General features: G+C 51.6%; 12 protein-coding genes across 12 annotated transcripts; 6 read left to right on the top strand and 6 right to left on the bottom strand.

Moving 5' to 3' along the window:
• Positions 1-86: 86 nt before the first annotated feature.
• On the top strand, positions 87-996 carry P168DRAFT_324277 (uncharacterized protein; the record flags this gene model as incomplete). The annotated part of the gene is made up of 1 exon (XM_024840814.1): positions 87-996. The coding sequence occupies one exon, from the start codon at positions 87-89 to the stop codon at positions 786-788; it is 702 nt and encodes a 233-aa protein (XP_024697883.1). The 3' UTR covers positions 789-996.
• Positions 997-1256: 260 nt separating this feature from the next.
• P168DRAFT_324276 (glutathione S-transferase) lies at positions 1257-2534 on the bottom strand. The gene is made up of 3 exons (XM_024840813.1): positions 2237-2534; positions 1792-2171; positions 1257-1710 (listed from the first exon to the last, which is right to left on the bottom strand). The coding sequence occupies exons 1-3, from the start codon at positions 2275-2277 to the stop codon at positions 1361-1363; spliced, it is 771 nt and encodes a 256-aa protein (XP_024697882.1). The 5' UTR covers positions 2278-2534; the 3' UTR covers positions 1257-1360.
• A 178-nt stretch (positions 2535-2712) lies between these two features.
• P168DRAFT_278784 (uncharacterized protein) lies at positions 2713-3824 on the bottom strand (the record flags this gene model as incomplete). The annotated part of the gene is made up of 4 exons (XM_024835715.1): positions 2713-2852; positions 3144-3387; positions 3471-3494; positions 3675-3824. 4 exons carry the CDS (start codon positions 3822-3824, stop codon positions 2713-2715), a joined length of 558 nt encoding a protein of 185 aa, XP_024697881.1.
• Positions 3825-4322: 498 nt separating this feature from the next.
• Positions 4323-6214, top strand: P168DRAFT_294919 (permease of the major facilitator superfamily; the record flags this gene model as incomplete). The annotated part of the gene is made up of 8 exons (XM_024837993.1): positions 4323-4468; positions 4522-4568; positions 4624-4670; positions 4718-4842; positions 4891-5149; positions 5201-5464; positions 5531-5938; positions 5996-6214. 8 exons carry the CDS (start codon positions 4323-4325, stop codon positions 6212-6214), a joined length of 1515 nt encoding a protein of 504 aa, XP_024697880.1.
• An 11-nt stretch (positions 6215-6225) lies between these two features.
• On the bottom strand, positions 6226-8201 carry P168DRAFT_332871 (putative isoamyl alcohol oxidase; the record flags this gene model as incomplete). Its single annotated transcript, XM_024841667.1, has 2 exons — positions 6226-8015; positions 8186-8201. The coding sequence occupies 2 exons, from the start codon at positions 8199-8201 to the stop codon at positions 6379-6381; spliced, it is 1653 nt and encodes a 550-aa protein (XP_024697879.1). The 3' UTR covers positions 6226-6378.
• Positions 8202-8723: 522 nt separating this feature from the next.
• On the top strand, positions 8724-9342 carry P168DRAFT_315296 (MAPEG family protein; the record flags this gene model as incomplete). Its single annotated transcript, XM_024839885.1, has 3 exons — positions 8724-8848; positions 8914-9037; positions 9133-9342. The coding sequence occupies 3 exons, from the start codon at positions 8724-8726 to the stop codon at positions 9340-9342; spliced, it is 459 nt and encodes a 152-aa protein (XP_024697878.1).
• A 142-nt stretch (positions 9343-9484) lies between these two features.
• Positions 9485-10781, bottom strand: P168DRAFT_278780 (uncharacterized protein; the record flags this gene model as incomplete). The annotated part of the gene is made up of 2 exons (XM_024835714.1): positions 9485-10629; positions 10679-10781. The coding sequence occupies 2 exons, from the start codon at positions 10779-10781 to the stop codon at positions 9485-9487; spliced, it is 1248 nt and encodes a 415-aa protein (XP_024697877.1).
• A 694-nt stretch (positions 10782-11475) lies between these two features.
• P168DRAFT_315294 (NADH:ubiquinone oxidoreductase 6.6kD subunit) lies at positions 11476-12000 on the top strand (the record flags this gene model as incomplete). Its single annotated transcript, XM_024839884.1, has 4 exons — positions 11476-11494; positions 11560-11595; positions 11726-11841; positions 11947-12000. 4 exons carry the CDS (start codon positions 11476-11478, stop codon positions 11998-12000), a joined length of 225 nt encoding a protein of 74 aa, XP_024697876.1.
• A 320-nt stretch (positions 12001-12320) lies between these two features.
• On the bottom strand, positions 12321-13456 carry P168DRAFT_287342 (SAP18 family protein). The gene has a single exon (XM_024836554.1). It carries the CDS (start codon positions 13305-13307, stop codon positions 12465-12467), a length of 843 nt encoding a protein of 280 aa, XP_024697875.1. The 5' UTR covers positions 13308-13456; the 3' UTR covers positions 12321-12464.
• Positions 13457-13542: 86 nt separating this feature from the next.
• Positions 13543-14893, top strand: P168DRAFT_324270 (mRNA splicing protein PRP18). The gene is made up of 2 exons (XM_024840812.1): positions 13543-14588; positions 14657-14893. The coding sequence occupies exons 1-2, from the start codon at positions 13684-13686 to the stop codon at positions 14847-14849; spliced, it is 1098 nt and encodes a 365-aa protein (XP_024697874.1). The 5' UTR covers positions 13543-13683; the 3' UTR covers positions 14850-14893.
• Positions 14894-15207: 314 nt separating this feature from the next.
• P168DRAFT_294917 (uncharacterized protein) lies at positions 15208-16865 on the bottom strand (the record flags this gene model as incomplete). The annotated part of the gene is made up of 2 exons (XM_024837992.1): positions 15208-16778; positions 16841-16865. 2 exons carry the CDS (start codon positions 16863-16865, stop codon positions 15208-15210), a joined length of 1596 nt encoding a protein of 531 aa, XP_024697873.1.
• Positions 16866-17634: 769 nt separating this feature from the next.
• Positions 17635-18851, top strand: P168DRAFT_301819 (ADP-ribosylation factor family protein). The gene is made up of 2 exons (XM_024838574.1): positions 17635-17858; positions 17926-18851. The coding sequence occupies exons 1-2, from the start codon at positions 17810-17812 to the stop codon at positions 18624-18626; spliced, it is 750 nt and encodes a 249-aa protein (XP_024697872.1). The 5' UTR covers positions 17635-17809; the 3' UTR covers positions 18627-18851.
• Positions 18852-19249: the final 398 nt, after the last annotated feature.

Genomic DNA, 19249 nt, shown 5'->3' with positions numbered 1-19249 from the left:
GTATATATTGAAGACCGATTTTGGTTGACAGCACACAAAACCACTCGCAGAACAACCGCATCACAATCTGTCGACACTATAACAAAATGACCGCCAACATCCCAGAGATCATCCTGCTTTGCCAGGACGCAGACTTCATCACCGCCTTCCACACAGCGCAGCAGGAGCACTGGCCCGAGCTACCGTCCAAGCTCACGATCACTCCGATCAACTCGCGCCTAAAAAGCCTCGACCCCTCAGTAACCTTCGACCTGGTCGTCTCACCCGCAAACTCCTATGGCCGTCTAGACGGAGCCTTCGACGACGCCATCTCATTAGCGTTTAGTCCTCGCGATGACTATGGAGCCTTGACGCGCGCCGTGCAGACGGAGCTGTATGAGAAATGGCGAGGATTCGCGCCGCCAAGCACATGCACGCTTGTACGGTTCCCTGCGCCACTGGAGCAGAATCCCCGGGGCTGTACCTGGGTAGCTATCTGCCCTACTATGCGAGAGCCGACGAATGTCGTCTGGGACCGGGAGGTTGTCTACGAGAGTATCTGGAGTCTGCTGTGTCAGGTTGAGGGCCATAACCGAGTTTCGGGCGAAAAGATCAATAGCCTTTTGATGCCGCCCCTGGCTGCTGGTGTAGGGAGGGTTAGTAAGGAGCGGTGGTCGGCGCAGACGGTGCTTGCCATGAAACATTTTGTGGACGCGGTTGAAAAACCGGAGCGGTGGGGTCGGATGCAGTGGGGTGAGATCATGCATGATTGTGATGAAGTTGCGACGACGTGGAAGACGAAGGAGTAGAGCATATAAAGTTGCTCCGGGTTTCCTGGTTTCGTAGTCTTAGGTCTGCCGCTGGAATGGGTTGACATGATTTCTTCAGTGGAGCGAAGAGGAGCGCTCCACATGAAGCGACCTATTACAACTTACTGAGACTATAGACAAGAAGACATCTACCATTTCCACAGCTGTGGAAGCCCCCAAATATGCGCATGCCGGCGGGGGAGAAGCCGACGACTACCCACCAGTGTAGTCTATTGTTGTCGCGGTACCCACAAACTGAATAGAACTAGAAACACCGTTTTTGTCATTGGGAAGAACAGTCTACTCAAGTCTTGTAGTCTTTTAGGAATCAAACTAACAGTTCCTGAACAGCAATGGATTGTGCCAGGGAAAATTACCATGGGTAAGCTATAAGTTCCAGAGTGAAGACCTCCGCATGGACGAAGAGAAAGGACAAACCATGCAGAAAAGATGGCATCCATCAGGCTAGGGAAGGAAAGTATCTCGTTGAACTAGCGCCAGCAATAATGAGAATCGTGATAGATAATTAACACAATTTATGAGAATCGAGAAACATATATAAATAAAACCAATCACAACGAAGCCTCAACCTTCTTCCCCTCAGTCTCCTCCAGTTTAACAGCCCGCTTATAACCCTCCTGCTCCTGCAGGAGATCCACGTATTTCGCAAGAGTTGGCCACTTCTCCTTCAGCGGAAACTTCGCCGCCGCCGAGATAACAGGGAAGCTCAGCATGATGTCTGCGGCGGAGAGCTGATTGCCGCAGAGGAAGGGCCCGCCCGCGGGCGCTGTCTTGAGCTGCTGCTCGAGGAAGTCGAAGTTGGAGGTGATGTTACGTTCGAGGAAGGCCTTCTCGACCTGCGACGCGACCATGCGGGGGAGGGGCTTGACGAAGAAGGGGAGGAGAGGGGGGTTTTTGACCACTGTTTCTCGTTAGTTTTCTTCTTTTATTCCTGGAGACTTGGGAGTAGCTGTATTTGTCGTAGGGAGAGAAGGAAACATACCATCCATAACCAACTGCATCACCAGAAAAGGCATCAAACTCCCCTCCACATAATGCATAAAGTACTTATGACGCATCCACTCCTCCGTCTCGCCGCCAACCTGGCCCTCTTTGCCGTCCTGGTACCGCTTCGGGACGAGCTTATCGCCGCCGAAGTGGTCGCACATGTACTCGATGATGACACCCGACTCGGCCAGCACCATCGGTGACGAGGTGTTCTCGTTTTCGAGTGTGATGACGGGGGATTTCCCCAGCGGGTGGATTTCCTTCAGGGCGGGCGGCGCAAGCATGTCTGCTTGGCGCTTGTAGACTTTTAGGTCATAGGAGAGGTTGAGCTCTTCGAGAAGCCAGACGATGCTCTGGGAGCGGGATTGGTTTAACCTTTTTTCTCCAGTTAGCAGTGATTTAGGGCAGGGCCGCGGAGGAGATCGGGATGGGTTATGTACCAGTGGAGGGTGATTTTGGTGCCCTTATTGGTGTCAGACATTGTTGCAGAGTTTGTGCTTTCTTGTCGCTGCTGTGAGTAATTTCAAGAGCTGGATGTGGATGTGTGAAGCTTTATAAATGAAGAGACAGTATTATGGCTGTTAATCTCTCGATCTCATGACCTGGTTGATAAGCTCGATGGTCTAGATGGATTGAGTCAGAATATATACGAGCACGGCCTTAATCCATCGGTTTATACCCCATAATCGGACATGATGAGTACCCTAGTTGTAGCCGAGGTCGACTACGGGGTCCCGTTCTCACCAATCACTCATTTCGTCCAGGGGGTTCGGGGTTAAGATGGAGGTTGACAAACCCTACGTCATCGGCCTGGTGGATCCCTACTGTATCGGTGGGTTGCCCCGATCGTTGATTGTCGTTCGATCCGCGCGGAGGATCTAGTGTCGATTAGGGTTAGTCTTTGATATGGTTGTCTTTAGTTGAATCGGCTTGTTTCCATCTCTTTCTTATTCTGCTTTTTGTTCAGTGTGGCTTGACTGAGATATCGCGGATACGAGTAGCGCTTCCTGCTGCCTACCTCCTGGATCTTCCGGCATCGTAGGCATTGCAGAGAAACTGAGATAATATAGACAAATTCCACGGTATAGTGTCCTGAGTACATTGAATCCCCTGTGTACTATCTATACCTTCGAAGGGCTAAAAGGCGTAAGCCAGAATGGAGACGGCTTGAATCTGGTCAATCGTTACTAGAACAAACCGAAGCCTCGAGTGGAGGAACTAACGATTATCTTAGAACCCAGCACCCGCAGCGCACATCTTCTGAAGGCATTCGATCTCCACCATGTCCCACAAAAATATCATCTATTGACGGGAGGATTGTACCACCACCAAGCCTTCGAGACATACCTGCAGTCGAGGTCACACTCATAAGCTGGAGGCATTGGTCGATGGCAGTTGGATGAACGACATAGCGACCGTCATGAGTCTTCATCCTGTCCGTGGCAACCCTGATAGCGCTTTCACCCTTTGGGTCTGCGCGCATGGACCCAAGTCCGTAGGATTGAGCGCCATAGAGTAAACCAAGACTAGCAATAGCGTCGTGCCAAGCGGGCGGCAGTGCTAATCGACATTGTCGGGGGACTGGGACCGACTGTATTGGTGTTCATCGGGCCCAGCTCGCATCTGGCCACTGACAGGTTGCAACCACCAACATCTGCCATCGTTGACACCTACTATCTTGTTACCCAACATGTAAGTCTAGTCTAAAGTAAATCAAACCAATGACTATTTCTACTAAATCACTGAGATATTCAAGGATCCTTCAGACTTTACAAATTTACAAACAATCCTCCCTGTTGCGCTGGATTTCCGGTGGCCTACCCAAGCTTGGCTCCGACGTGTAATACCGTGTGGGATTCACGCAACAACCCATCATACACTATCAGATGGGTGAAATAATTCAAGCATAATCTTATCCCACACGTCTTCAGAATCCCAATTTAGACCTGGGGAATTTGGGGCCAGACTGTAATCCCAATGCGGAACAATACAGGTTGGTCCACCATCTATCCTCACTGTGGCCAGCATATCGAGTTACAATAGCAGACGTATCACCTACTTTTAATTAAAGCTACGAACAAAGGCTGTCCAGATCAGGCAACTAGGGGAATATTTATCTTTGACGCCCCGGTACTAACCAAGCCAAGAGAATCAAACATGCAGTCCTGGACAATATTAATGATCTTCTATTCTTCTCTGGCAGGACCTATTGTCTGGTACAATACAAGACTGGCTGGCGTGAACTGTGGCGTCACTAGTAAACCGATCCTTTGAAAAAGTTTGATCAAGGGGCCAATAGTCTAACCCACCTCAGCATCAACAGACAAATCACAGTCTGTGCTTGGCCCATCCCCTGCATGATCAGAGCAGATGTCGAACAACACGGGATATGAAGCCCTTGCTTCTGTGAATTGCAGCCCAGATCATTGCTTAAATTCCCACTGTTCGCTGAGTTATACCTTGTTTGTCCTTTTCACCTCTCAGAGTCGAGCCAATTTCCCCAAGAATGCGCTACCGTGGTCCATCATGGAAGACGAAGTCCAGCGACAGTTTGACCATGACTCCAGTAATCCCACTGCGAGCGACCGTGTGACCAATGATAAGACACATGATCTTGCAGGGGCACTGCATTCTCTGGAAGAAAGAAGATTGATCAGAAAGATCGACCTGAAGTGAGACCGGTCAGAGACGTCTGTAGTGGAGTGACCATCGCTAAATGACACAGTCTGATGCCGCTGCTTATCGTGAGCTACGGATTGCAATATGTGGACAGTAAGCATACGACTCCACGGTATATGCCTAGGTCAACTGCTCATTCTGTGCGTAGAGACGAGCCTCTCTTACAGTGCCATCCTCAACATACAACATGACCTCGTGCGATCTCCCTTATGCTGTAGACGATACTAGCTAATGGCCCCTAGAATCTTCGAGGGCAAGACTTTAGTTGGGCGTCTGGAATATTTTATATCGGATATCTTGCCGCATCGTATCCGATATCCCTCGGGTTTGTTCGATTCCCACTGGGAAAATATCTAACTGTCCTCATGTGTGTGGTGGCTATCTTGGCCCAAAATCGTATTGCTAATTTTTCCAGCTTTCTATGGGGCATTGTCCTCACACTGCATACGGTCGCGAATGATTTTGCTAGTCTTATGGTTCTAAGAACCTTCCTGGGTGTCTTCGAAAGTGCCATCAGCCCGGGGTTCTCGATGATCACAGGGATGTGGTATACGCCTCCGGAACATGTCTCTCGGCACTCTTTCTGGTTTACAGGCAATATCATAGCCAGCGTAATCGGGTCAATGATTGCATACGGGATCTTGTATTATGCGGGAGACTTTCCACAATGGAAGGTAAGTCAAGCAAGACAATGCTCATATTCAACGGTGCTCACTCCTTCACAGATGCTATTTCTCATATTTGGCTTGATTACTATTGCGTGGTCCGTCCTGCTCTGGTTCTACCTGCCAGACTCCCCATCGACCGCCCACTTCCTCACACCTACAGAGAGAAAAATGGCCTCCTTACGCCCAAAGAAGTTCCAACGTACTACCCAGACCAAGAAATGGGACCGAGCGCAGTTCAAAGAAGCACTCATCGACCCGAAGACGTGGTGGTTTGTACTATTCGCGTTCGTCATCTGTGTGCCAAACGGTGGCCTAACCAGTGTATGATCCCCTACATTGTGATTTCAAAATTCATGACAAAAGAAATCTGACAAGATATGGCCATAGTTCGGCACGCTGATCATCAATGGCTTCGGCTACGACAAGTTCCAAACCATCCTCATGGGGCTCCCAGCAGCAGCGTTCCAGCTCACGATGGTCATCCTTGCAGCCGTCCTCACCACTAACATTCGCAGATCTCGACTGTTCGTGCTAAGCGCGATCTGCCTAGTTGCAATAGCCGGTATCCTCATGATCAAGCTGCTGCCCACGTCAAACAAGCTGGCTCGACTCGCTGGCCTCTGGCTAACCACCAGCGTGTCGCCCGCATTTCCTCTAATGATGTCCCTATTCGCAAGCAACACAGCAGGGTTCACCAAAAAGTCCAGCGTTGTGGGCTTGATCTTCGTGGGCTACTGCGTTGGGAATTTCGTCGGCCCCCAGTTTTTCAGAAGCGAGGAAGCGCCTGGATACGAGGTACGTCGGAACTCAGTTAGCCTTTGCCACATACGATACTTACTTGATGTCGAACAGACTGCATTTGTGACTATGCTTGCTTGTGCGGCTATTGTTTGTGTCATTACGCTTACATTCCATGTTTACCTGCGCTGGGTCAACAAAACACGAGATCGAGAGCAAGGCGTACACATTGACCCGGAAAAACATCGCGAGGTCAATCTGCAGACAGATGAAGATTTAGATGAGGTGGATGAAACCGACATGCAGAACAAGAGCTTTCGATATATACTCTAGAAAGAGGCATGAGCATATTGATCACCAGTGGTCTAGAGCCTTTTCCACAAAGTATCTAGCTGTGAGACATGCCGATCAGTGTTTATTTCTCTGTATTTGATGTGTAGAATCATATATCATATAGAGGCCATATCAGAGTGGATTCTACATACCGTCCATCACAATCAAACAAATGCAGAAAAACAAGAGCTATCAGCTTGACTTTCCGTCCACCCAACACACTTCCAACAACTCAACAAACCAAAAGGGTCATACTTATTTTTAATACTCACCAGCTCCTCATAGTTATCGCCCCACCAAGCCTCCCTCCAATCCTCAGTGAACGGGCTCGCCTCATTTGCATACGCGCCACTCCCCGGTGTGATGCGCGCAAAAAACGCCGTCGTATCCTTCATAGTAGCGATTTTCTCCCTCCTATCCTGCAGTGTACTGTTCCAGGCCCAAGAAGCACCCACACCCAGCTCCCAGACAGCAGAGCGCCAGGCGGGCGTAGCACTCGTGGATCCTTCAGGGTAGTCAAACAGAACAGGGCCCACGACCGGAATGTACGGGGACTGGCCCTGATCTAGGAGGAGCGCAAAAAAATCCATCAAGTCTTTTCGACCCTCTGCGGTCTGGAAGACAGCCTTGGGGACAAGGCGGGTGCCTACAAAATGCGTGACTCCGACGCCGACGGAGCCCGACGTCACGTATTTCTCGTAGAACGGGTACCAGGACGGAAACTCCTCCACGACGGCGGTGCCGCCCTGGGACTTTGCGTAAGCAATCGCTTCAGCTAGGGACTGTTTGGCTTCCTTTACCGAGAGTAGCGGGGACACGTTTACCAGGGTATTGCCCGTGATATGGCCTCCCCAACCTTCTGCAGCCCACTGAAGCGTGTGGTTGACGACGATGTCCAGAAACGGGATGACGTTTGTCGGCGACTTGGGAAACTTGATACTAGCTGCGACGAGCTGGATCTGAGGCTCGACTCGATGCGTGCTCTCCATGACTACGCCAAAGGTGCCGCCGCCGCCGCCACGCAACGCCCAGAACAGGTCGGGGTTCTGACACTCGTTGGCAGTGCGATACTGGCCATCTGGGGTTACGATTTTATAATCCACGACGCGGTCAATGCCCAGGCCGTAGACGGGCGATAGGATGGAGTGCCCGCCGTTCTGGACCCAGCCACCGGAAACGCCAACGGTGGATGCATAGCCGCCGACAAGAGTGACGTTGTGTTTGTCGGCGAAGGCATACACCTCGTCGAAGTTGACGCCGGCGCCGACGGTGATGGCGTTGTATTTGGCGCTGCAGCCGGATGGGACGAAGTCTGGGCTGTAGCTCATCGACCGCAAATTACGGGTCCATAGCGCCAGGCTATCCTTCCCACTGCTGCGGCCGAGATAGTCATGACCACTGTTCTTGATAGAAAGCTTGGTTCCCGAGCAGTGGGCGTATTTGAACGCTTCGATCACGTCCTCGACGCGCTGGATCTCGAGGTAATGCGAAGGCAGGTCGCCCTGGCGACATGTTGTATTTGTGTAGGCCGTCGGATTGGCTGGGTTGCTGTCATCTAGCAGGCATTGATTGTACGGCTCCGAAGAGCACATCTCATCTTGACTGTTCATGTACCCGTTCGGACTGTTGGTTCGCGCCCAGGGATTGAAGTAGTCTTGCTGGATACCAGCGCATGCTGCCCGGTTTGGGCCCACGGATTGTCCATCGTAACTGGAAAAGCAGGGAAGGGAGAATGGCTTGAGCTCTTGAACGCGACCTTGCATCGTGGCATTGAAGTGTGGCAGATTGCATGTTTTGCCATCTGCAACAGCGATCCCTAGAGATAGGGCTGCCAGTAGGCACGCCAACGCCTTAAGTCGAGGAACTGTAGGAAATGCCATTCAATTGGATAGTGCCAGAGATTTATGAATCACGCAAAAGATGGAAAATGGTCCCAGAGAAATGCGAGGATGGCAAGGAGAGAAACCTTACAGAGTCGGTCAGTCATCATTCCATCTGGGACAAATATATGCATGCTTCCGCCAATAAAATCCAAAAAAAGCCACTGCTGGATCATTAATCCGACTCCTTGACTTATTGATAAGACACTTCATCGTTCATGTATGTAGATATATCAGAAGGGAGTGAATAAATGTTATGGTACTACGACAAGATAGAATGCCACCTGGATATATAAACTTATGCGATATATCCGACTATTGGACTCACTAGCTGGGCAGTCCGTACGTTTTTGTGAGCATAGGCAATAATCATGTCAACCAAACTAGGCTAGATGATTACTGATATATTATAGTATAGATTGTAGTTATGGCGAACAATATTGCTAAGTAAAAGACTGGCTGGACGCTGAGAATCACCACAGCCGACGGCCGACATAACGTTATGCTTCGGGTCTATAAAACCTCACAGATGTCCAGTCTACCACACTGAAACACAATCACGATTGTTTCACTAAACAGTATACTTTCAGAAATTGATAACTTCATTTCAAGAATCCATCGCCAAGAAAATGACTACCACGTACAACTACTCCATCCCGTCTATTGCAGCCGTCTATGGCATCGGCCTCCTCCCACACGGCTACTATGTCATCAAAATGATGGCTAACGCGAAGGGCCAATCGAGCAATATTCTGTGAGAGCCTCTTCTATTTCTACCTTGCAATTATAGACCAAATTAATAAGTTATCATGTGTCCAGACCTCGCCAAAACCTGTCCGATCTCAAAGGCCGCATCGCCGCCGATGTCTGGAACAAGTTGGCTCGAGCACGAGGTGCGCATTTGAACGCTATGGAGGGCGTGCCTATGTTTGCAGCTGCCATGGTACGGTTCTTCTTTCTCCTGCGTTGTGGCTCGTTCTGGTGGAATAGACAGCTTCGTACGTTGAGAGTGCTGACTGGATTTCCTTCTGGGAATAGCTGGCTGGGAACCTGGCCAAGCTGCCTTCAAGTGAGCTGAATACACTTGCGGTGGAATATATCGGCGTCAGGATCCTGTATACGGCACTGTATATGGGCGTGAGGTCTGAGGCGGCAAGTTATTTGCGGACGGGGGTGTGGGCCTGGGGGATGGCGATTCCAATTTGGGGATTGATTCGGGCTGGGAGGGTGATGAATGCGGATCAGTGAGTTTGCTTTGTTAGTGGTCGCGATTTTTGTTTTATTTGTGTTTGTAAGTAGGATATTTCATAACAGTCCAGTGCCTTGTCGATGCTTCACGGATCATTGTTGTGGAGGTGTATGTCTAGGCGTTTTGCGAAGAAAATCCGTACTACATCTGTAGCCCCGTGAGAGACAAGACCTTCGCACCTCTTTTCTTGCGGGCCTGGTTGCTGGTTTGGACTATATCTGTTTCAAAAGCCCACCACCACCGCTCGAATACTAGTTGGCCAACTTCCCACCCACTCGCCTGGAAGGGATCCTGTCCGTGAACGTTGATCCCTTCGCCACCAGCGTCTTCCATATCGTACACCAGACGCAGGATCCCCATCGGGTCCTGTGCTGTCTTTGGACGTTGACTCACAGGGAGATGGAACACTTGAATCAATTTGTCTCGGACATTTGGCCAGGGAAGAAGATCCAGCATGGGGTGGTGAGGGATGAGACGCTGTGTAGGCGTTGGCTGAAGGTGGGGCGGAAGGGTGGAGAGATATGCTTTTTGCCCACTACCAGCACTGTCTGCTGTTTCGGACGGTGTTGTGGATGCTGCGTTTGATTGATAGGTCACTAGGGATGGCGTGGATAGCCCGGACGCGGGTGTACCTCTTTCCTCATAGAACGGGCTGACAGAAGTGAGATCCCAGATAATCTCCGATAGTCCTAGCCGTCGAGCTACAGACATGGCTGCGTTCAGGAGGGTAAGAGTAGGTATATGTATTGTATAGTCGTCAGGAAAAGTAAACAATGAAGCTTCCGAGGATTGGAGCTCTGCGCAAATATCCCTCAGACTGCTGACATTTTCAAACACGGACATGGTGACTCCGTCACCGCTATCTCCTATAGCTTGACCCTGCACGTCGAACTCTGGCCATAAATATTGAGATATCTCATTGGTGTCACCACAGGGGAACGCTGACAGTGATGATGGAATTAAAGACGATTGGAAGAGGAACCGCGAGGACGAGTCGACAAAATCACATCCACTTGGTGTAATGGGTTGTATAGACCCTGACCCAACATGTGCATTGTCGTCCTGAAATACGTCCCTTGCAGGTTCATCCGACGATGTAGCTTGGGCATCATATACCAGAGACCCACTCTGGACGGTCCCAGAAGGCGATGATCCTCCCTCACTTTCACGGAGCGACTGGCCACTATCCACAGACAAGCAGCTGGTCTCGGCGGTAGTTTGTTTTCCCCCAGTCTCATCTGTTGCTCGAGATTCAAGCGCTCGGAGACGATCCTTTCTTCTCTGCCCTTGCGTGAACGTTAACAGAAGCGTTATATGGTACTATCAGACACATACTGTATCTTCTTTGCGCCAGGATATTCAGCACCCGCTTTCGCTCCGCTGCGTTTTCCGTAAGCTCGGGGACAGATAGATCAGCGGCTGTGCGTTTCGCAGACATGTTGAGTATGAACCTGATCCTATGAAGATGTAGTCAGTAGACTAAAGATACTTTCAAATTCACATGAGCTGGAATGAATGCAGGAATAAAGCTGCCTCGATCTCGAGGAGGAAAGCTACGAGGGGCCAAGCAGCGGACGGACAGCATAACGTTATGCTATACGAGCCAATGGGAAAGGAACAATTGATTGAACACGAGGCGGCCTGTTCCATAAGCAGCCATACTTCTTGGCATCTAGTCGTGTCTGTCATTGAGAACCGATACCAGGGCGATTGATCATATTATCCAGATGGTTCATCGAGTTCAAACAACACGTTGGGTCAATGATACAGATCGTGATCTTGGGTGGATGAAAAGGAACGAAATGATGGATTCCGATCCGCACGATTTCACTTTTGCAAGATGGTTATTCACCCTATTCCTTGCCATTTGCTTATTCTAAACAGGTCTCATCAATAATGGCTATGACCTATATGGATATGCGACGGTGTTGACAATAGTTGGAGAATGGCGCCCAGTAATTCTCGACCGCTGATTGGCAACTACCAGAGACGCACGTGACCATCATGACCGAATGGTCGCTGACTCAGCCGCATACCCACACGTGACCGGCATCGGAACCTCACCACCAGCGATAGGTCCGACGACAGGTTGGATCTCAAGATCCACAAGCTTCACATCCACAACCGCAACCATGGCCGGTCCTAGCAAGTGTACGTCCCGCTGTCCGGAGGGTGAAGGACTCACTCGAATTGAACTCGCTGACATTGAACCCCAGCCATGATCTTGGACCCCGCTCTGCAGAAATATTACGGTAGAACCCCCCTCCGACAATGACGACCTCGTTTCCAACTCCCTCGCATCCCGTCGTGCGCCGACATTGCCGTCCCTCACAGTATAGGAGGTCTCAAGAGAATATGCACTGACTCAATTTTGCGAAATAGAGGTTAACGCCAACCGCTACAAGTACTTCCGCTGGACGCCGCGCAATGCCTGGTTCTCCTTCATCTTCATGGCTGTGATCCCCGGCACGCTGGGCTACCTTACCTACAAGACGGAGGTATGTGCTTCCACACTTTGATATTGCTCTCTTTATTTGCGCCGCAAAACACCATGCAATTGGGTTGGATCGGACGAACGAAACGGTGGCTGACCGGTCGCGCAGGGCAAGTGGGATCTCCGCGGCAAGCGGAAGGGCGATACCCTCAGTGAGTGGTAAATCAGTTACCAGGCGGCAGGTTGTTGTTTTTTTGAAAATGCCGGAGTCGTGTTTTCAGTCTGCGAGTTATCCCCTACGGTTGAATTGGTGCCGAGCAGACAGACTATCGCATCCGCTCCCTCGGCAGTAGGGGCTCGCTGGACGTGTATCTATTACCAGAATATACCGCATCGATGGTTCTCTTTTGTCTGCGATTTCTTTTGCCAGGGGTGTTTAAGATCGGAAGTTACAATGCTATTCATACCTTGTCACACCTGGGCTACGCCTAGTATCTCCCGAACCTACGGGAAGACTACTATACCATACACAGAGCCGGCAACAAAGACAGAGAATAATCCATTGTTCTCACACCGGGTATCCCAGTCCCAGTCACAACTCCAAGGAATAGTACAGTACAGTAGAAATGCACCTAAAAGCCCGAAAACACAGCCCCTTGAACAAACTATCAAAACCAAGCACCACCCCTAGTACGGCGCCCAACCACGTCTTCCCCCCCGTCCACCCTCCGGCAACCGTTCACCCCGTTTCCAATCCCCAAAGGGAATCCGCTCACCGCCCCGTCCACGGGGCCCACCAGCACCACCGGCCCCAGGCCGGCCTCCAAACCCAGGCTCCCGGAACGCGCGCATCCCACCACCCATCGGCAAGCCACTAGGCCCACGGCCGGTCGTCAGCGGCGGCGCAACAGACCCGTCCTCCAGAGGCGGCAAGATCGCGCAGTCCACGTAGTCCCCGATCACGAAGCGCATTTCCTGCAGTGTCTTGTCCGCCTCGTTGCCCTGCATCCGGTGCGGACCGCGACCGCCGCCCTTCTTCCCTCCTTCTTGGTTCTCGTCCTCGTCGCCGTGCTCCTCGCGGTAGGGGCTGTCGCGCGGACCGACGACCACACTCCCAATGTCCTTGCTTAGGTACCGGCCTCGGGCGTCAGGCCCGGCCATCGCCGCGGCTTTCGTGTCGGGGTAGATGAGTCGGAAGCAGATTCTTGTGCCGATTGGCGGGTCGGGGAGAAGCGACGGCAGGGCGGAGGTCAGGAGCTGTGAGAGCTCGCGCAGGGTGCAGGATTGCCAGGTGTAGATCTGGAGATGGGGCGGGAGGGGCGCGGCGGCAGGAGGCGGCGAGCGGGCGCGGATGGCGTTGGGCCCGCTGACGGGGCCGCCGTAGGATGACGATGACGACGAGGGGCCGTAGATGGAGAAATCTGAGAGCGGGTGGAAGTTGTTGACGCGGTAGAAGAGCTTCAGGTGGAAGGGTGTCGTCGCCTGGCGGTCGATTTGGGGAGGGTTGGGCCCATCGCGGGGGGCGGCCATGGTGTTGGGATGTGCTGGTTTTCTAGTTGGTGGTGCTGTCTATGCTGCGCTGATAGATTGCTTGGTAGAGATTATTCTGAAAGAAGGTACTTTTATGCGCGAGAGTGGAGTGGGAGACAATTCGTGGATTGAGAGGTGGTGGTTGGAGATGGGATGGTAGTTGGAGGAGCTTTTGTCACGAGCGAGACCGCCGGCGGAGAAATCCAGCTTTCCTCCTCACGTTTAACTACTCTGACCTCACCCAGCCCGCACAGGCCACGTCTGGCATTCTCAACTTTTATCGCAATCCAACCCCAGCAAATCTTTTTCAACTTATTTCTTTTACGTCCTCACCTTAACTTCAACCTATTTTGTCCGTCACGCACCCAAATCCGCCATGGACTTCGCGGCGTTAATGTCGAAGGAAATCGCCAAGGCGAAACCCACCAAATCCGAGTCCTCCACCCCCAGCGCCAAAGAAACCTCCAAACCGCAAGGGAGCAAATATGTCCGACGCGGAGATGAGGAAGCCGCCCGCATCGCAGCCTATAAAGAGGAGCAGGAACGCGCAGAGCGCGAGCGTGAAGAACGCCTCCGCAACAAACGCAAGCTAGAAGACGAAGAGACCGAGAAACGGCACGCGCGCGAGGAGAAGAAAAGACGACTCGCCGAAGAATCGCGCAAACGACGAGAGGAGGAGGACGCGGCACAGGAACGGGATCGCAGGCGGCGATTAGGTCTGCCTGACCTGCCGCCGGACCAGGGCGAGGAGCAGAACGAGGGAGAAGATATCCCCGACGAGGAGCTGCTCAAGAAGCTTCGGGAGATGAACGAGCCGGCCCGCTTGTTCGGAGAAAGCCATGTCGGTCGTCTGCGACGGTATCGGCGCCTTGTCGAGCGCGCTCTCACACCCCAGCAAAGGCTCTCGGATGGGCCGATCCCCACGACACTAGAGCTGGTCCCCGAGGTCGAAATGAAAATCCCAACCGCGCTTCCTAAGGATCTGGAAGGTCGCAAATATCTGTTCCGTCAACTGGCGTCATATTTCAACATGGTGTTGGGCGAATGGGACCGGGCGCTTGCGAAGCGCGATGCCTCTGTGAAGCAGAGTATGCAGGGCCGTCAGGCATATAATGCTATGGTGCAGTCGCGGGAGAATCTGAAGCCCCTCTTTCGGAAATTCGAGAAGGTGGAACTTGACGACGGAGTGCTGGAGCATATCATGGAGATCGTGCACAAAGCCCAGCAACGGAAGTATGTCGATGCCAACGATGCTTATCTGCGGCTGAGTATTGGAAAAGCGTACGTTTACCCATGCGTTTCATTGTATATAGAAGGTTGTTATTTCCATGATCGCTAACAATTCATAGTGCCTGGCCCATTGGTGTCACGATGGTTGGTATCCACGAACGTTCCGCACGAGAGAAACTACACCAGAGCGACCAGCAGGCGCATATTTTGAGTGATGAGATTACGCGAAAATACCTGCAAAGTATCAAGCGGTGTCTCAGCTTTTCACAGACCCGATGGCCCCCGGATGACCAGCTGCAGATTATGGGTTAGTTATATCAGCGTTGTAGCTAGTATAATCCAGGTTATTGTCGAAGTGTACAATTATAATCAATATAATTTGACTACGTTGTCCGTAGGCTGATAAGAGTGCCGTCATAAGGTACAAGATCTCTGTAAAAGGTTCATGTTGTTAGGGATGTGAGAGCATATTAGTTCCCTATTCCTCAATGTGTTGACTTAGGTCGGATATCCGTTACCTTAACTATACACACATCCAGCATCGTTTACTATAGAAATTGACCAGTGCAGTGTTCATAGCTGTGGCCTTAACGGCATCTAATGATAATATACACCAGCCGACAGCAACCATCAAAAGTCTATCAAATATACAGTATGTTCATATGCCTGTTCACGCATACCAAACCCTAGCCAATGTTGTCCAAACTCCACCCAAGCCGAGTTTGTCAAACAGAGAATGGAGTAGTCCATGGTTGTCCCCACTATCAATGTGATACTGGTTGTGGTTTGGGTAAACAGCATGGCCATCCATGCCGTGCATTGCTTGTAAGGCGGCGCTCTGAGGTTTAGATCTGAGCACTGCTTCATCTTTGGGCCTTCCGTTACTAGAAGATACCCCGATTAATTTCCCTGCCGTTTGAACACAGCTCCCGTAGGAGAAGCGTATGAGCGAGTCCCCGGTCAGACTGCCAATGATGAATAGATCTTTCGCAATCTCCATGTCATCTAGAGCTTTGCTTCGTAGGGTCTGGCCGGAGATGGTGGGGTTTATTTCTGGCCCTTTCGGTTGTCCGAGTAGTTCTGCAAGGAGGTCGTTGTCGAGATATTTCAGAGTACCCCGTCGGCCTGTGGCGTACACCATACCCCGAACCTTCCTGGTGAATACGCTGCCGTCGTTCGCGCGAAAGGTCACCGTCGCATCGTCTTTGTTCGTATCTACCCCGATGATCTCTGTATTAGGCAATCCCTCATAAACATCATCCCAAGTCCGGCTTGTGAGGAAGGGTGTGGATGTCAATCGCCGGTATCTGGGTTTCTTAGTAGAAGACGGCTCCGCAGCGACAGCAGCTCGCCTCATCAGACGGTACACACCGGAGTACTCTGGATATGCCTGTTGGTGACACCCGCGCAGCGGAGATGGTCGGTTTTCCGGGGCCCATTTATATACATGGACGATTTTCTGGTCCTTCGGGGCCGAGATAATGACATCCGCAGCTGAGAACCCAGATCCGATCACCAGGAGCGGGAGCTCAGGAACAGGCTGCAGGGCGGCTAGGGGTTGTAACAGCGGACGGGGCTGCAGCACCTCTGAAAAGATTCCGCTGGCGAGGACGAGACGTTTACAGTGGATGTTGTGGGAGCGAATATAGAATCCATTGGCGGTTCTTGAGATCCCATTCAAGGTCTCGTGGCAACGCATGGTATCGTTGATTTGTACTGCCTCCGGATAAGCGCGGAAGTAGTCGGCTGTCTCCTGTCGACTTGGTCGGGTGAACGCCGGAAGATCGTTTCCGGTGACCCTGCGATAGTGCTCTGCAAAGGAATAGCCGGGGAGAGATAGCATCGATGCGTAGCTCAGGGTCTGAATCTCCCAGCTCCCAGGCATGGGGTTTTCGACCCATTGGCCCCCGGGTTGTGACGCATGTCCGAAAACCAGGTGTGAGACGGATTTCTCTGGTAAGCGTCGCCATTCGATATTTGTTGTACAGCTGAGTTCCTCCACATCCACACTGGGTCGGACCAGGGTATCTAGCAGTACATTGACGGGGAGCGCCTGCGTGGAATAGGAAAGGCGAGAGGCAGCAAAGTGCTCTGTGAGTGCCGAGACATCCGCATTCAATAAATCCGGGGCGTCCTTGAGCTTCGCATCGAGAAGAGGGTCTGGATGGGGAGGGTCCGAAGAGTAGTATGGAATATTGCCGTGGAGGATGAAGGATAGAAGCATGGCAGACGGCCCATTCCCTGCAGAGTTCCGCGTCAACTGCGATCGCTATTGGACAGAGGTAAGGATAATTGCGACATACCCACGATAATGGTATCAGTTTCCATTCCCGGCGAACCAGATGGCCGTGCCCGCCCATCCAGCACGGGGCATGCTGTATCAGCCATGCGATGGGTTGGAGATGTTGCAATGGACTCGCTCGGTGGGTCCAGACATTCGTAGGGCACTGCCTTCAGGTGAAGGTAAAGTAGCCGGACAACCGTCGAGGGACCATAGTCAACCGTGAAGGGAAAAAAAAAAAAAAGATCGACTCGAGTTACGTGCAGGATTTTAAGATTGACGCGCCAGGAGAATCCCCGCGAAGGAACAGGGCAAGGAATTGCTGACAAAATCGAAGCCCCAATTTACAGTAGCTTAGAAATCCCTATCAGCGGGGGGGGGAGTCGATCCTCGTTGAAGCTTAGTATGGCGTGCTGGGTTACGAGGTGGCGGACGCAGGCTCCTCTTGGTCGAGGACTCCCAGTAAACTCAATAACGGTCTAAAATAGCAAGGAGATATCGAGAGCCAGACCCATATATAAAGATAATCATATTGATCAAACGAATCCACACCCTCAAAAGAGGGTCCTAAATACCTGGTTCCGAAACAATGAGATCAGAGCAGAGTCAATACTAGTCATTCCCAGCATAATCGAGATTTCCCCTCCCAAAACGGCGGGATGGACGGATCGGACTGCGGGGATTATGGACGGATTGGGAAGTTAGGGCAAGGGGTAAATGAGGGGAATACCCTATGCCCTATATTCCTAATCCAGACACGGCTGACGCGTGGAGCGGACGGGCGTCTGGATCGTCCCCTTGGTCTTGGGGTCCAAATGGAAGACGACAAGTGTGAACTGGAAGTTGCGCAGAGAGATCCAAGCAAGCCACTGCAAGCCTCTCGCGCTGCCATGATTGTCGCATCTCATCACTCGTGTTGTGCCGCTGGTTCTGATTGAAATAGAGGCTGCGCCTGTCGGACTTTTTTGGCCCTCTCTGTCCGACCGCAACCATGTATCATTTGGCCAAGTCGCTGTATATGCAAGCGACTAGCAAAGAGGGTAAGAACCATCGCAGAGTCTCTGGGAGTCTAGAGTGGCCCGGGTATTTGCTAACGGATACCCCTAGAATACTCCGCGCTACTACTAGGTCTTGACAACGCCGGCAAAACAACCCTCCTATCCCAGATTAAGAACATCTACCAACCCCGTTCCGATGGCGTCCCTGCCCCCAACCCCGGGAAAACCGTGCCCACGGTCGGGCAAAACGTGGCCACGATCAATCTCCCAGACATGTATTTAAAGATCTGGGATGTCGGAGGTCAAATAACCATGAGAAACCTGTGGCAAAGCTACTACACCAGCTGTCACGCGATCATCTTCGTCGTCGACAGCACCGACGTCGGTCAAGATCCGGATATCACCCGCCTTCCTTCCACCTCTCGATCGAGTTCCCCGTCAAATGCGTCAGATGGCGACGCAGATGCCTTTACAGAGCGGATGGTCGGGATCGATGCCCCTGGGAGCGATTTCGGCCGGTTAGACGAATGCCGGCAGGTGTTGGAGTCTGTTTTGAAGCATGCCGATGTCGCGGGGGTCCCTATTCTGGTCCTGGCCAATAAGCAAGACCGAGAGGACTCGGTGGAGGTGGTTCGCATCAAGGAAGGGCTAGTGCGCAAGGTCTTCGAGGGGGAGACCGGCGTCGGCGTCCGCGACAGTCGCGTGCTACCGATCAGTGCACTCATGGCAACAGGGGTTCAGGAAGCCGTCGAATGGGTCCGAAGTCGAGTCAAGTGGAACAAGGATGGCAGACCCCCGATCATGAAATGATTGGCCTCGTCGGCCCCTTGCGGTGTGATACTCTAGCGTCGCGAACCCTTGACGGGTTACATTATGGTCGTTCGATCAAGATACCCAGGAATTGGCCAGGAGATCAGCGACCGTCCTAATTTATGGAGTCTTTCTACATGTTTGAGATGTTAAGGCGCTTGGGGGTTCTCTGTCATCTGCGAAGATACCTTGAATAGTACATATCCTAATTATTTATTTATCATCATTCTTGTCTTTGGGTTCATGTTGGATTGAGATTATGATTACTCCCGCTCTATTCCTCACGTACCAGGCTCTCCCCTGTCGCTGTGGAAAGCAATCATGTGATATCAGTTGCGGTATCCAGCAACCGGATGACACTTCTTCCCACAATGATGTATATATGCTTCATGTTTACCATCCCTTAAACAAAGAAAAATAAAATAGGCAAAGGAAAGACCTATAAGGCAAGCAAATACTACCTAAAGAAAAAAATGGATAAATCCAACCACTCTGGTGCATTGTCGTCAGCCCTCCCCCACATCATGCATGCTGTTCTCAGCTCGACGTCACCAGCCCCATTGCAGCAAATCAACCCCGACACTGGTGGTCATTCCATTACACGTTCTAGAACCCATGGATTT

The sequence above is a fragment of the Aspergillus campestris genome, assembly GCF_002847485.1.
Source record: "Aspergillus campestris IBT 28561 chromosome Unknown P168scaffold_1, whole genome shotgun sequence".
NCBI classification, from domain to species: Eukaryota; Fungi; Ascomycota; class Eurotiomycetes; order Eurotiales; family Aspergillaceae; genus Aspergillus; species Aspergillus campestris.
The sequence above is the reverse complement of the archived record's forward strand: the minus strand, read 5'-3'. Positions and strand labels throughout refer to the sequence as shown.